General features: G+C 43.6%; 1 protein-coding gene across 1 annotated transcript in view; it reads left to right on the top strand.

Moving 5' to 3' along the window:
• The first annotated feature begins 327 nt into the window (after positions 1 to 327).
• Positions 328 to 14,780, top strand: part of PLA2R1 (phospholipase A2 receptor 1) — a 120,789-nt gene continuing 106,336 nt past the window's right edge. The window contains exon 1 of the mRNA XM_042994545.1: positions 328 to 457. Coding sequence (XP_042850479.1) covers positions 349 to 457 — 109 coding nt within the window. The 5' untranslated portion in view covers positions 328 to 348. The remainder of the gene's footprint in view (positions 458 to 14,780) is intronic.

Below are 14,780 nucleotides of genomic sequence, written 5' to 3'. Positions count from 1 at the left end.
GGTAGCCTCACCCCTCCTCTCTCCCCACCCCAAAGGCAGGAATTTCTGGGATGGGCAGATGGTCCACCTCCTCTTCCTCCTCCTTGCCCTAGCCCGAGTGGGTAGGGCGGGGAAAACCTCTGCAACTTCCCTGTCTCCGGCCCAGAGCCCCGAGCTCCCGCATACGGTCGCGGCAGGGTCGACGGAGTGGGTCGCCGGGACGCAGGGGCAGCGAGGCCCCCGGGGGGGTGGAGCACTTGGGGGGTGGGGGTTGCGGTCCCGCCCCCAGCGCCGCATCCCCGCGCTCCCGCTGTGGAGCTGGCCTCCGCGACCGTCACCCAGGGCGCCCGGCGAGTCCAGTGGTTAGGGATGCTGTTGCTGCGGTCGCTGCCGCTGCTGCTTCTGCTGGGGGCGCCACGGAGCTTCACCGAGGGCGCGGCGACGGCACTTATCCCCGACCCGGTCCTCGAGTGGCAGGGTGAGTGTCCCCAGGGCCGGTGGGACCAGATCGGCACATCGGGGGGTGGGGTGGTTAAGGCAGAGGAGGGAGGGGTGAAGCTGGGGGCAGGGAGGCGTGAGCTGCTAAGGAGCTAAGGCGGCCGGATTTACACGGTAGCCGCGTCTCGGTAGTCCCGAGAAAGCCGTGTGGATGGGCCAGTCCTGCAGCCGGACGGGCTTTGCACCCCACTCTCGCCGCCCCACACCCCCCCTCCTCTAGCCCCCGCATCCTCCTGGCGTTAGCGGGCGGCGAGGCGAGGGGCCTGGCCTGGGATCTCGGCAAAACTTGACTCAGCTCTGTCCCGGGACAGGCCGGGCACAGAGGGGTAGCAGATGTTTCAAAATGTAGTCTCCGAGAGTTGTTTATTTGGAAGGGTCACCTCTCAGATAAATGATGGCAGAAAGATGTCTCATTTCATCTCCTCCCAAAGCAAGCTTTCTGGATGTGTGCCACCACTTGCCCAGTGGCCCTAAGCCAAGGCCTCTACCCCACTGCGTCTGGGGAAAAGAATACTAAAGTCTTTTCTATTAATACCTTGCAGACCAAATGGGGGAGTGGAGCCTCTGTAGCCCCCATGGTCCTTGTAAGCTGAGCAAATAACCCTCTTGGCTTCTCAGTTCCTCTCATCAGAGAAATGGGGTCTGTGATATCCAGAGGACCACCAAGGATTAAATGAGATAGCTTGTAAGGCATTTGGTGTGCCAGTGAGCCAGAGTTCCTTCAAAGTCACCCCCCCCCCCCAACCAACCAACGCCCCGCCAGCACAAGTGCACACTGGATCAATTCACCAAACATTTATTCAGCACCTAATACACATACGACTCATAAAAGATGTGTAAAGAGTCATGAGGAGAGGTTGTCCTGCAGGGAGGCCTACTCTGGAGAATAACTGCATGGGTGCTTCTGAGGCAGAGGGAAGCTAGTGTCCAAAAGTGGAAGCCCCTGTGTGAAAGGAGGCAGGCAGGGCGATAAATAAACCAGGAGAAGCCTCCAGACAGCCTCCATCCTCTCTGCCTTTGGCAATAAGTTTGGAAAGGAGATAAAACAAGGTGTGGTCAATGCCTGTGTTTTTTGTTTTTTGTTTTTTTCTTTCTCAACATACTTTGCATACGTTTTTGAGATAATCTCAGCTGGACTGTATTCTCTCCTACTCCCACAAGGCTTTATCTGGGACAGATTGAGTAATTCTTATTCTAAAATGGCCAAAGATCAGAGACCTCTTAACCCTCTTGGGAAGTTCAAAAGAAATGGTCCTGTGGATGTATATCTGACCCCAGGTATGACCCATCTCCATGAAGAGTTTACCATACAGTGCTTATTACTTTATGTTTAAAATGTGCCTAGTGATAGGTATCTAGAACAGGGCAGTAGCCCATAGGACAGAAGCTGGACCCAAGTCACACAGAGAAAATGCACTGTTGATCCTCTGAGCCAGCGTTAGCACTAATGAGCTAATCCCTACTATATGTAGCAGACCCAAATCCTGGCCTGAGATAGTTTCTAATCAGTGCCTTCTTTTTAGTGGTCAAGGGCACTCTGAAGTTAAAACTATCTGCTACCTCCTGGACACTCCAAGTGACAGTTTGCATATCTGAAGGCCTTTGACATAGTTGGCAGAGAGATTCTTCAGATATGAAAACGCTGCTACTGGTGTTCATGGAATGTGGGTCTTGGAGACTGTGTGGCAATGAATGTACCAAACCTTGCACAGGCTCCCCTCCCTGACTTCAATCCCCCACATCAGTGACATTTCAAGTATAATCGGGATCGGTTTGAAATCAAGTGTTTCCTGTTTATACAAAGATGGAAAAACAAAATTTTAGCATTGGAAGGGACCTGAGACATTGTCTACTCCAGCTTTCCATTTTTCAGATGTGGAAGCTTTTACACCATTTTTTGAATCATGTTTTGGAGGTGCCTCGGTTTACTGTTGTGTTCCACACGTGCACCAACCACACTGACTACTTCTAGCTATGATTGGTATCCACAAAGCAGCCAGGAGAAATATGCATGCATTTCAGTTTTATATTCACTAATAAGGGGTATGTAATAATGCAAGGCAGATTGTACATGTAGTACTTTTTCATCTGAGTTGTTTAATATGTATTACTGGTTGATCTGATATGTATTATAAGCATCTCAGCCTTGGGAGGCTATTGTATTGACTTTTCAATCATTTATCAAGAATTTTGTGTTCAAAAATCAGTAGATATAGTGTCATATAATAGTTAAGTTCATGGTCTCTATGCCAAATGGTATGGGTCCAAATCCTGTCTGTACCATTGTCACCTTGGGCAAATTACTTAACCTCTCTGTGCCTCAGTTTCCTCATATATAAAAATGGAGGTAATAATAGTACTCACTCAAGTGTTTTCCTTTGGTTTCAATATCACCACAACACCATCATCTCTGGCCAATACAGACTACTTTGACAGGTTGATAGTCCTTTAACAATTATATACTGCCCTGCACATGGCACTGTACTTGGCATGTCTGTGTTGGCTGTAACACGGGCTTCACTGTGGTTCTAGAATCTGAGCTCTTCTAGTAAGTGCTGTGACTTGGTAACTTCATTCACTCAAGTACTCCCAATACTGGGAGGGCAGGTGGGAGAATGAAGAAGGGAGTAGGCACTCTGGGGAAAGGTGGACATAGTCTCTGTAGAGGTTGCTAAAGGAAATGAATGGGGGCAATAAAAGAATTTTAAAGCTATGTCGAGAGCTGAAAATTATGTGAAATGGCCCCAACCAACCTAATAATAGGAGAGTTTCATTGGCAGCACTTATCTTCCCAAGGACTGGAGGGGGCCCACAGCTGTGTTAGTCCTTGAGGATGGTCAGGGTAGGCTATTCTGAATGACCGGTGACCAGGGGAAGTGGGGGTGCTGTTGAGCCTGAGGTCAAAGTTCATGACCATGGGGCCTATTTGGAAGAAGGATGGGAACTGGGATAGAGGGGTAGGGTCAACTCTTGAAATCCTGTGCCAACAGGAAGAGGGGTAAGGTGCTGAAGGCTTCACCTGCTCATTCACTATTTGTCAAGCACTGTATGCTTTATCTCCCTTCCTGGTTTGGGTTCACCTGGAAGCAATCCCTGAAGCATGTATTTATCTCAATGTAAGTAGTTTATTTGGGAGGTGATTGTAGAAGACATGATGAAGGAGTGAGGAAGTGAGACAGGGAAGGGAAGAAAACCATTATAGGCAACTGGGGCTCGATTTCACAGGAGCTCTTCTGAGTGACTGTGGAGAATGCAGTGGACCCACTGAGGGGAAGGAAACCGAGGTATTTCTTCTCCACCCTCCACCCCTTACTGATGGAAGGTCCTTCCTGGGGGACTAATCTCCTCATCTTTGGCCTGCATGGAGCAATGTCAGGGTAGGTGGTGTGGGTAGGGAACCAATGGAATCTGCTACTCACCTCCAGACTGGGGAGATAAAAATATGAGTAGGATATGTCCCCAAGAGGCTGAGAGTCCAGAGACAGATACAGAAACACAAACAATTATAAACCAGTGCAGTAGATGTTAAAATAATAAGGAAGGAGCAAAATTCTAAAGGGATACAGTGAAAGGACTGGCTTGAGGAGCTGCAGACTCACAAGAGGGCATTTATTTTCCTAAAGGATAAGTAGGTAGTTGCCTCGTGGGAAAAAGGAGATAGAGTATTCTGGAGAAAAGTACAGAATGTGTGCAAAGGCAGTAAGCTAAAAGTTCTTTCTTGGGCTTTTTTGGATGGAGGAAAAAGGGCCCACTGAAGGTCACTCAGGCAAGTGTGAGGCTCAGGCCTCTAGCAACTGAGAACTGACCACTGAAATGAAGCAACTACTTTCTCTGTTTCTCTCTCAAGAGCTGCTTGCTGGTCCTGTTTGGTTCTCTTTCTGTGGACTGTTTTCTTCTGCTTCAACCTGCAGGACCTTTCACGTATGGCTCCCACAGCTTTTTTGGAAGAGTTGCCTAATTTTCTAGGAGAGGGATCTGTCCACATTCATCATAGCATGCTGGCCAGTCCCTGTGTTCTGCTCTTGAATTAGAGGCCTTCCCATGGCTAGTAGGATGTGATAGTGGTGTGAGATGCACACAGGGATCTGCCCTTCAAGGGCTGTGGATGGAGCAGATCCCCAGAATAGGGGTGTGGCAAGACAAGAAGCTGTGACATATCTGTATTTGGATGCATGCAAGAGATGAGGAAATGAAGAGTTTGGTTAGAGGCACTCTGCTGAAAGAAAATAAATTCTGGTTGGGTGAGTTGGTTGAGCAAATTCTCTGCTGAGAAGAGCCTCATGAGTCTGGACAAAGAGAATCAGGTCGCACTTTTACGTTTAGGAATGACATGGTCAGTTTGGGACTTGAAGAGGGCAATTCTGGAGGGTAGCAGGGAGACCATCTGAGAGGTTAAAGTGATTGCCCATGAAGGAAGACATTGATGACCTGAGCTAAGTCAGTGGCAGCAAGAATGCTGAGGATGAAAAAGTTTGGATTCAAGAAATACAGGCTAAAAAGGAAGAAAAATAAAATTCATAAGCTTAGCAAAAGACACGAGAGAAATGGAAGAATAGGAGGGGCAGTGGTTATACAATGGGAATAACAAGTTTTGGAGATGGATCCATTCTTGGTATGACCAGGTCCATGGTGTGGTTGTAGGAGCAGTCGCTAAAGTGGAGAACAGGTGAGAGAAGGTTCTTGGAGCAGAGGAAGTTGAGGAACCCAGCATCCATGGCAGTACAGACATATGTGTCTGAAACAAAAGTTTAATTAAAAAAAAATACCATTACCTAATACAACGTGCTGCTACTCATCTACTCAGTTCCATTCCATTTCATTTTGTAATGTGGGTTATGACACACTACGTTGATATCATGACCCATTAATGAGCCATGATCTGTGGAGAAAACACTGGGTCAGAGTGTTGGAGCATCTGTATGGAAATTAAAAGCATTGAGGTGGAGAGGACAATGGGGAGCCCACTGGCATCAAAGTCATAGCAAATGCAAGGAAGAGATTCAGGGGGTGCACCCTGGTGTTGAGGAAGGGAAGATGGAGTGCTATGTGAGAGAGGCTTCTGAAAGAGGATGATGAGAAGAGCCACCACCTAGAGACAGCAGTGGGGAGACACTGTGACCCTGAGATTTCCCCCATAGCTTTAATTTCTGATACAAAGGTAACAATGGCCCCCTTGACAACTAATAGTATCTTACATTTGGAGAGTGACTACTGTGTGCTATTTTACATACCTTAGCACACTGAACCTTCACCATAGTGAGGTAGGTACTAATACCCTTACTATTACCCTTACTATTACCCAACTATTCTAGGCAAATGTTCTAGGCAATTCCTACACCCTGGGGCAATGAGCCATTCTTCTAATCTGGAGATTTGGAATTTACATAAAAGCCTGATCAGATACTGGTTTAGCTGTCCTTCCCAGCCATCAGTCACTCCAACCCTCTGACTCCGTTTACCCATCTTCACTGTCTTCTCTCAGAATCTTTTCCACTTCATAGTTTTCTCATTCTAGCTTCTCTGACTGGCTGTTTTCCTTACTAGTCTTTGAGAGTCAACATAGACTTCCAGTTTTCCTGGTGCTTTACTTTTTCTCAGTAAGCTTCTAACAACCTGTTGCCATTCTTGGTTTCACAGTAACTGATATCACACAATGCAAGTTCCAAGCCAATGACCAGAACAGTTGAGTTGTGGAGAGCTCAGATATCTCATTTCCCCTTCTTTTATCTAACCATTTGCTTATTTATATCCAGTTTTCTGAAGAAATGATTCCTTTGTTTCGCCTCTTTTAAACTCATCCCTGTGCAATGAATCTTCATATAATCTATCAAAGTAATACAGTTGAGACATTTATAGATGCTTGCCTCCATTTTCTTTTAGTAATTATCCTTGAGGCACCTGGGTGGCTCAGTCAGTTTAAGTGTCCGACTTGACTCTTGATTTTTGCTCAGGTCATGATCTCACAGTTTATGAGTTTGAGCCCTGAGTCAGGCTCTATGCTGACAGAGTGGAGCCTGCTTGGGAGTCTGTCTCTCCCTCTCTTTCTGCCCCTCCCTTGTGTATGCTCTCTCTCTCTCTCATTTTCAGAAATAAATAAATAAACATTAAAAAAAAAGAAGAAGAAATTATCTTTGAAAGCCTTTTAGGAGATGTTCCAATTCAAAGCTAGGAACATAAATTATATTTCTTTAATTATTCAGAGTGAAAGGACATACAGTTCATAAAAGAAACAAAAGAATGAATGCCTTATAAATACTGTATTAAGTCATTTAGGGAAAAATATTTTATAAAGCTGTTCAAGAAAAATGGAGGAATATTATTAAAATTTCTGTAAATTCAGTCTGTGATACAGAGCTAAACAAAACAAACAAGAAGTTTCTGCTTTCATGTGTGGCTACGTGATTTTTAAATTTATGATACTTTCCAGGCTACCACAGTTCCAAAGAAATATGTTAGCATGCAAAGCGAAATAAGTGAGTCAGAGAAAGACAAATACTGTATGATTTCATTCATATGTAGAATTTAAGGAACAAAACAAATAAGCACAGGGAGAAAGAGAGAGAGAGGCAAGAAACAGATTCTTAATTATAGAGTACAAACTGATGGTTACTAGAGAGGAGGTGGGGGGTGGGTATGGGTGAAGTAGGTGATGAGGATTCAGCAGGGCCCATGTCGTGATGAGCACTGGGTGTTGAATATAAGTATCGAATCACTAAATTGTACACCAGAAACTAATATTACACAGTATGTTAACTAACTGGAATTTAAATGAAAACTTAATTAGGAAAAAAAAAGTAAATGATTCACCTAAAAACATATTCAGCCTCCCAGGTAATAAACTAAACACACACACACACACACACACACACACACACACACACACACAAAACAAGAAATATGCTAGTAAAAATGTTTTACTATTTCTGGCTTTTGGCATTCTGTTCTTGAGAACTTCCTTTTAATTATGAAAACATAAAGAGGAAATTCAGAGTGGTTATATAACTGACAACATTGTCTTATTTGGCACTATCCGTGCTCAACGTCAAGATTTGCTTTGCTTTTCTTAGCATTTAGAAAGTGATCATAGTGACTGCGGTAATCCGTATCAGGATCCTATGAAGCCAGTGCTATTATTACACCCATTGTACAGATGGCACTTTAGCTTCAAGCAGTTCTACCCTAAAAGAAATGCTCTGTAGTTTGCCACAGTCTTTCCCCCATGGTGTCAGCGTTGTTCAAGTAAGAACAGGGTGGGCTTCATAGGCAAGTAGCCAGTGAAGACACAGAGCCCCATGTTCAGCAGAGCAACATGGAGTTCAATGTTCTGTGGCTTTGGGTCTTGGAATTCTTAATAATTTTAACCTTTGAATTTGTGCTTTGGGCCTGAAGTCTCATGGGACAGTAGAGCATGAGCCAGAAGCTAGAAGCCTCAGCTTAGGCTCAGTTCCACCTGTGTCACCTCCCTAGATCCCCTGGATGGGTTCTAAGCTGCCTGCACACTCCTACCCTCCACCCACTGTGCCAACCAGATTGTGTTTGGGTGACAGGAGGCCCAGGGATTGGTAGTGAACAGCCAGTATCATCTCAGGGAAGGGCAAGGCAGCAGCTGTCCCCACTGGGCTGACAGCACCGGCGAGGACTGAGTGGGGAGCCTGTCATCTATTCCCAGTCCAAGGACTGAGTGTGATTCCAGCACTTTCTGGCACAGATGTTGCAATCCCTCCTGAACTCATGGGAAGTGGAGATTGACTTGACTTCCTTGCCCCAGGCAAGGCCCCACATTGTTATTTTACTCTTGGCCCTGCAAAGTAGGTAGTCAGCCTGAATCAGAAGCATGGGGACTACTATGGTTTTAATTGTATATTTTGAAAATTTGTATGTTGAAGTCCTAACCCCCATTACCTCAGAATGAGACATTATTTGCAGACAGGACCTTTACAGAGGTAATTAAGTTAAAATGAGGTGATTAGAGTAGACCCTAATTTAATATGACGGTAACCTCATAAGAAGGGGAAATTGGGACACAGAAATATGCCCAGAGAGTAGATGATATGAAGAGGCACAGGGAGAAGACACCCATCTATAAGACGGAGAGAGCTTGGACCAGATCCTTCTCTCACAGACTCAGAGGGAGCCATTCCTGCTGACACTTTGATTTTTTACTTATAGCCTCCAAATCTATGAGCCAATAAATTTCTATTAAGTCACTCAGTTTGTGGTACTTTGTTATCACAGCCCTAGTAAACGAGTACAGGGACTAACAGTATATCTACCATTAAAAGTTCCTTTTGTTTTTGTGTTAATTTCTGTCTCCCAGTTAAGTAAATGTATTTTTTTCCCCTAAATGGGTGTATTCTTAAAGCACCTAAGATGGAAATGCTTCTGATTCAGTAATGCCACATCATTTCCAGGGTTGTTTTGATTGTTGGTGGAGTTGTTTTCTGTTTTTGTTTGTTCTGATGACCTAGTCTTTGAATCATATCCCCAGGGCTTCAACATGCAGGCCTTTTTTTTTTTTTTTTAACATGTATTTATTATTGAGAGACAAAGAGAAACAGGGCATGAGCATGGGGAGGGTCAGAGAGAGGGGGAGACACAGAATCTGAAGCAGGTTCCAGGCTCTGAGCTGTCAGCACAGAGCCCGACGTGGGGCTCAAACTCACAAACCGGGAGATCATGACCTGAGCCAAAGTCGGATGCTTAACCGACTGAGCCACCCAGGTGCCCCAAAATGCAGGATTTTTTGAGGGAAGTTTAACTATGTTCTTACTGTGTCTTGCCTTAACTTGCTCTTTGTAGTGAGGCTCCCCAGTTACTGAGGTGGTATATTTTCAACACAGTATATAAGATGATAACAGAGCTGCTGTGAATAAGGATTTTTATACCAGCAACGTCTGTTAGGTACTTTTGAGTTAAAGACAAAACGATGGAGGAATAGACTAAAAGCTAAAAAGAAAAAAAAATGTTTTCAATTCAGTTGAAAAACTCATTGGTAACATACAGAGAGATACAGCGAAGAACTTCAGAAGAGATGAGATTTTTCTGTAAGGGTCAGCTACAGTTAGAGGAAGGGGCAGGAGGGAACCAGGGGAAGCAGGGAGTGGCAAAGACAATCTAAAAGGGTTAATCCACTTCACACAGGGGTTGGTAACAGGCAATTTGAATCCCTACAAAACTGGAGCCAAGCCAGCGGAGCTGATTAGCAGAGTTTCATGTTTCCCACATGTGAGAAAGTGTATTATGTGCCCCATGGAACGGGAAGTGGTGATTTGGGAAGATTAGAGAGAAAGGGGGAGAGGACAAGTAAAAAGATTTAGGAAGTGGGATCCCATGGGCCTGTGGAGGTGGTGATTATCCAGGTTCAGAAGCTGCAGGAGAAATAAAGAACGCTGAAAATCAAGGACAGTGCTAGGGCAGAGAAAGAGACAGAAGTTCTGAGACAGGATAAGGCGATATTTTAAAGTACATTTTACCTTTTAGTTGATTAATAGAAGGCAATTGAGAGGTAGCTACAGGCTTTGTTAGGTGCTGTCAGATTAAGAGACAAACACCAAATCTCAGATGATTTGGGATAAAATGCAATGTGCATGCAGAGAGAGCCAGGAAGGGCAGACACACCTTTAACTTTGTTCTCTGGGACTCTTTTTTCAAGTACAATGCACATGCTGCAAGCATCAGAAATTCCTTGCTTATTGGTTTGCAAAGTCTTATTAAGAATCCAGATTTTCTGCACCATTCAGCCATGAACAGGACTGGATTCAGCTGCTTACCACATCCTTTCGTGCTACAGAGTAATCTAAGTAAGGAACATAATCAGATCTGAATCCATTGTTCACTGGACAGGACAAACCCATATTTGTGTAGCTGGAAAAGGTCAATACATCTCAAGAGAGAAGATGCTTACCTTCAGATTGGTTACAGGGGAGGAATGCCCTCCCCACTACCTTCTGGACCCCTTCCATGTCCAAACTGAAATAGAATAGGCCCCCTCTTATTTACGGGGGATACATTCCGAGACCCCCAATGGATGCCTGAAACTGCAGATAGTACCAAACCCTATATATATTATGGTTTTCCCTATACATATTTATGATAAAATTTAACTTATAAATTAGGCACAGTAAGAGATTAACCACAATAATAATAAAATAAAACAATTATAATAAACTATAATAAAAGTTATGTGAATGTGGTTTCTCTCTCAAAATACCTCATTGTGCTGTACTTACCCTTCTTCTTGTGGTGATGTGAGATGACAAAATAACCTGTGTGATGAGATGAAATGAGGTGAATGTCGTGGGTATTACAACACAGTGTTAGGCTACCTGTGACCTTCTGTTGATACCTCAGAAGGAGGATCGTCTGTTGCCTGGGCACGGTTGAGCTTGGGTAAATTGAAACTGCGGAAAGCAAAATGGAAGATAAGGGAGGAGGGGGGCTGCTGTACTGTCAGAAAAGAAAGGGACTAAACAGATTCAAGAGATGATACAGGGCAGGGAGTGCATGAGCCTGGCACCAGCTGTGTGGGTGGATACAGCAGAAGAGCTTTAAACCCAGGGAAATGGGGTGGGAGATTGAAACTGGATTGCATTTGGCAAGCTGTGGCTTCCCAATAGCTAGTTGTCAGCATTGCACTTGATGTGAACCATGTATGTGAACTTTTCCTTTCAGTTCCCTTGACATGGAGGAGCATTGAAACCAACTTTCTATGTGTAGTTGGATTAGGTGACCACTATCATGGTGGGCTTTATTGAATACCAGAAAGCCCTTTGCTTGCCTAAAATCCACCAGAAAAAGAGCTTCATTTTAGGAATTGTTGTTTTATTGTTTGTTTCAAGTGTTTTTGTGTGAAAAGTACAGAAACCTCACAAAGTCTTAACACTTCAAACCTTATCTTATTCACGTACTACTTCAAACCTTCAGCCATTTCTAAGAGCTGTCTAAAGCCAAAGGGGCACCACAAGGCAGGTGGAGGTCATGGGAAGGGGTGCTGAAAATGAAGTGGGGGGCCTCAAGAGAAATGTCCTACAGGTACCCTCAATCAGCACCGTTCAAACAGACAGATCAGATTATAATAGTAGCCCCAGGCTGTAGACTCCAACCTCATAGTGTCATAGAAATTGGCAGGCCTCTGCCAGCCACCTGAACACCTGAGCTAGAAAACAAGTCATTGCAACTACCTTTTCCAGAATCCTCCCATTCCATCGATTGCCAAATCTTGTCATTTCTTCCCTCCTTGAATTAGTTTTATAGTGACTGGAGTCTCACTACTCCCTCCTTTCCTTTCTCACCACAACCAGCTGAATTGACGCCTCGGTCCCCTTGCTGGATCATAGCAAAAGTCCCCAGATTGTGCACTGGTTCCATTCATGGACTGTCTCGTCCCACCTACAGGAGAACTCCTCCAGGCCAGGAATTTGGACATTTGCCTCACACCTATATTCTTAGCACCTGAAACAAGGCTGGGTACACAGTAAATGCTCAATAAGTGTTTTTGCTGAATGATTCACCATGCTAATTCATCTACACCACAGCCTCAGTCATGCTTTCTATTATTCCCAATGCTCCCTCTCATCTGAAGAATAAAAGACAAATTTTTGAATAAAATTCAAGTTCTTCATAAAATGACCCCAAACCACCTCTTTCCAACTTTATATTCTATAACCACCAAATTCTTTTATATAGGTAGGCTCTCATCACCCTAGAGCTGATTATTTTTGTCACTTCTGAACTTTGGTGACATTCGCTCTGTGCCCCTTTGTCCCACTTAACCAGCTGTGCATCTATAGACCTCCTCCACTATTTAGAACTTTTTGTCTCTGCAGTGAGAACAGGTTACCATGTCTGGCCAGTTCACCAAGGTACCTCCGTGTGTGACAAATGTTACGTCCCTAATAAATGACTGGTGAATGAAAATGCGTGTGTGTGTGTGTGTGTGTGTGTGTGTGTGTGAGAGAGAGACAGAGAGACAGAGAGAGAAATTGAGAGAGAGAGAGGGAGAGGGAGAGGGAGAGGGAGAGAGAGAGAGAGAGAGAGAGAGAGAGAGAGAGAGAGAGATTGAAAGAGATTTCTCTGATAGGCCAAACCTATCCCTTCTAGCTCTGGCTTCCATGTCATTGTGCTTATCTATACCTCTGATATCAAAATATATCTTGACATTGTTATAGTTCTTTCCATATATTTCAAGATGTACTCCCGGGGATTACAGCAACTCCTTGAGGGCAAACACTATGACATTTATACCCTTTTTTCTGCAGGCTTCCTAACACATACCATACTAGGGACTGAAAAAAATGTTTGTTTGAAACTTTAAGTTTTCTACCTCAAATTGTTTGGCAACAATCTGCAGCAGTTTATTTTCTCCTTTATAGGTTATAAATTAATGTATGTAAATAAAGCTAGGCCTAGACCTATATGGTCCTCACTATGCATATGGATATTAAACTAAGACAAAATACATTTGGAAAAAAATGTAAAAGAATGATTTGATTACATAACCCTTTCAGTCCCAGCCAGCCTTAAAGTTCATGATTCTGGGTTTATGGATAGTCAGTCTCCTCCAGGGGGTGCTGAGTGGCTCAGTCGGTTGAGTGTCCGAATTCAGCTCAGGTCATGATCTCACATTTGTGGGTTTGAGCCCCATATTGGGCTCTGTGCTGACAGCTCAGAGCCTGGAGCCTGCTTCAGATTCTGTGTGTGTGTGTGTCTCTCTCTGCCCCTCCCTTGCTCATGTTATGTCTCTCTCAAAAGTTAAAATAAAATAAAATAAAATAAAATAAAATAAAATAAAATAAGAAAATTTAGTCTCCTCCAAATGGCCTCATTCCTTCCGGTGTTGTTCTCAGTCTCCTCCCTGGAAAAGGGGCAAGTGTGTGCAAACACACACACTCTCCCCACTCAGAATGATCTGATGACACTGAGGAGTCATGCCCACCTTACACATGACAATAGTTGAGGATCCAGTCAAGTATTCTGAATTCTGGGCTATTTTCTTGTTCTTATTTTTCACCACTTGCTTTAAAGGGCTATTTTTTTTTTAATTTGAGAGAGAGAGAGAGAGAGAGAGAGCACGAATGGGAGAGAGGGGCAGAGGGAGAGACAGAGGGAATCTTTAGCAGGCTCCACACTCAGCGGGGAGCCCAACACAGAGCTCTATCCCACGACCCTGGGATCAAGACCTGAACTGAAATCAAAAGTCAGATGCTCAATTGACTGAGCCATCTAGGTGCCCCAGGGCTATCTTAAATGTGGTTACAATGTTTTCTTTGGCACTGATGGAACCTCCTTCTTTTCATTAACTAGGAGTACTCTCATGATTTCAGAAGAAATAGGTATACTTTTAAGGGACAGATACTTAGGCAAATAATTTCTCCCTCTATCTCTAGTGCCCTACACAGTGCCTACCACCCAATGAATGCTTGTGGAATGAAGTAATTTTCTATATGCAGTCAAAAAAGGATTACCTTAAACTTAAATTCCACACTTGATCAAGGAAGCATTCTCCTCCCATTCCTTTGAAAAGTACATGTTATCCTGTGGGGCAAAGGGTGGGTCTAAAATGATCTCCTCTTCGGAGGAACCCAGAAGTAGAAAGTAGAACTGTCTTCCATGGATTTTATTCCATGGAATAAAAAAGAATGAATATTAGCTTGTAAGTTACTTCTAGTAAATCAATCCTTTTTCTCCTCTTAAACTTATAATTATGAAGGGAAGTATAATAACATTTTACTGCAAAGAGATTTAGTAATTCTGGCAGTACTTCATTAATCACTTAATCAGTGTTCAAGCAGAACTGATGTCCTTGACATATATAATCAATCTTGATTCCTCCCACATTTGATTTTCATACTTTTTAAAACCTGACTATAGACGCTAAGGATTGGTGGCTTTTTTCACATTATGTGTTTGTTACAGACAGCCTATATATGCATATAATAATGATCAGAATATTGATACCCATATTGGGTCTCCTCAGAGTTTATTTGAAGGCAATTGTTTTCTCTTCAGTGAATTTATGGAGATTAATGGTGCCAAGACCAGATTCTATTATAGTTTAATGGGAAAATGGGATTGGGTCATTTTTTAGCTTAGTGTGGCATAGTATTCTTTTGGGGATGGCATATTTATTGTTATTGGTAAGCCAGAGCTACTTGTTTATGATACATTCTGAGGAACTTTTCCAAAGCTACATTCTAAAGGCAGCTGGGCATGAAAACATAATAACACCCCAAAAGTGAACAGCATGGGATTAGGTGTGTCTAATATCTTCTGCTTCAGGAAGGTATTTTTATGATCACTAGTGT

The sequence above is a fragment of the Panthera tigris genome, chromosome C1 (genome assembly GCF_018350195.1).
Source record: "Panthera tigris isolate Pti1 chromosome C1, P.tigris_Pti1_mat1.1, whole genome shotgun sequence".
Classification (NCBI taxonomy): Eukaryota; Metazoa; Chordata; class Mammalia; order Carnivora; family Felidae; genus Panthera; species Panthera tigris.
Note: the sequence above shows the minus strand (reverse complement) of the source record. Positions and strands in the feature narration are given on the sequence as shown.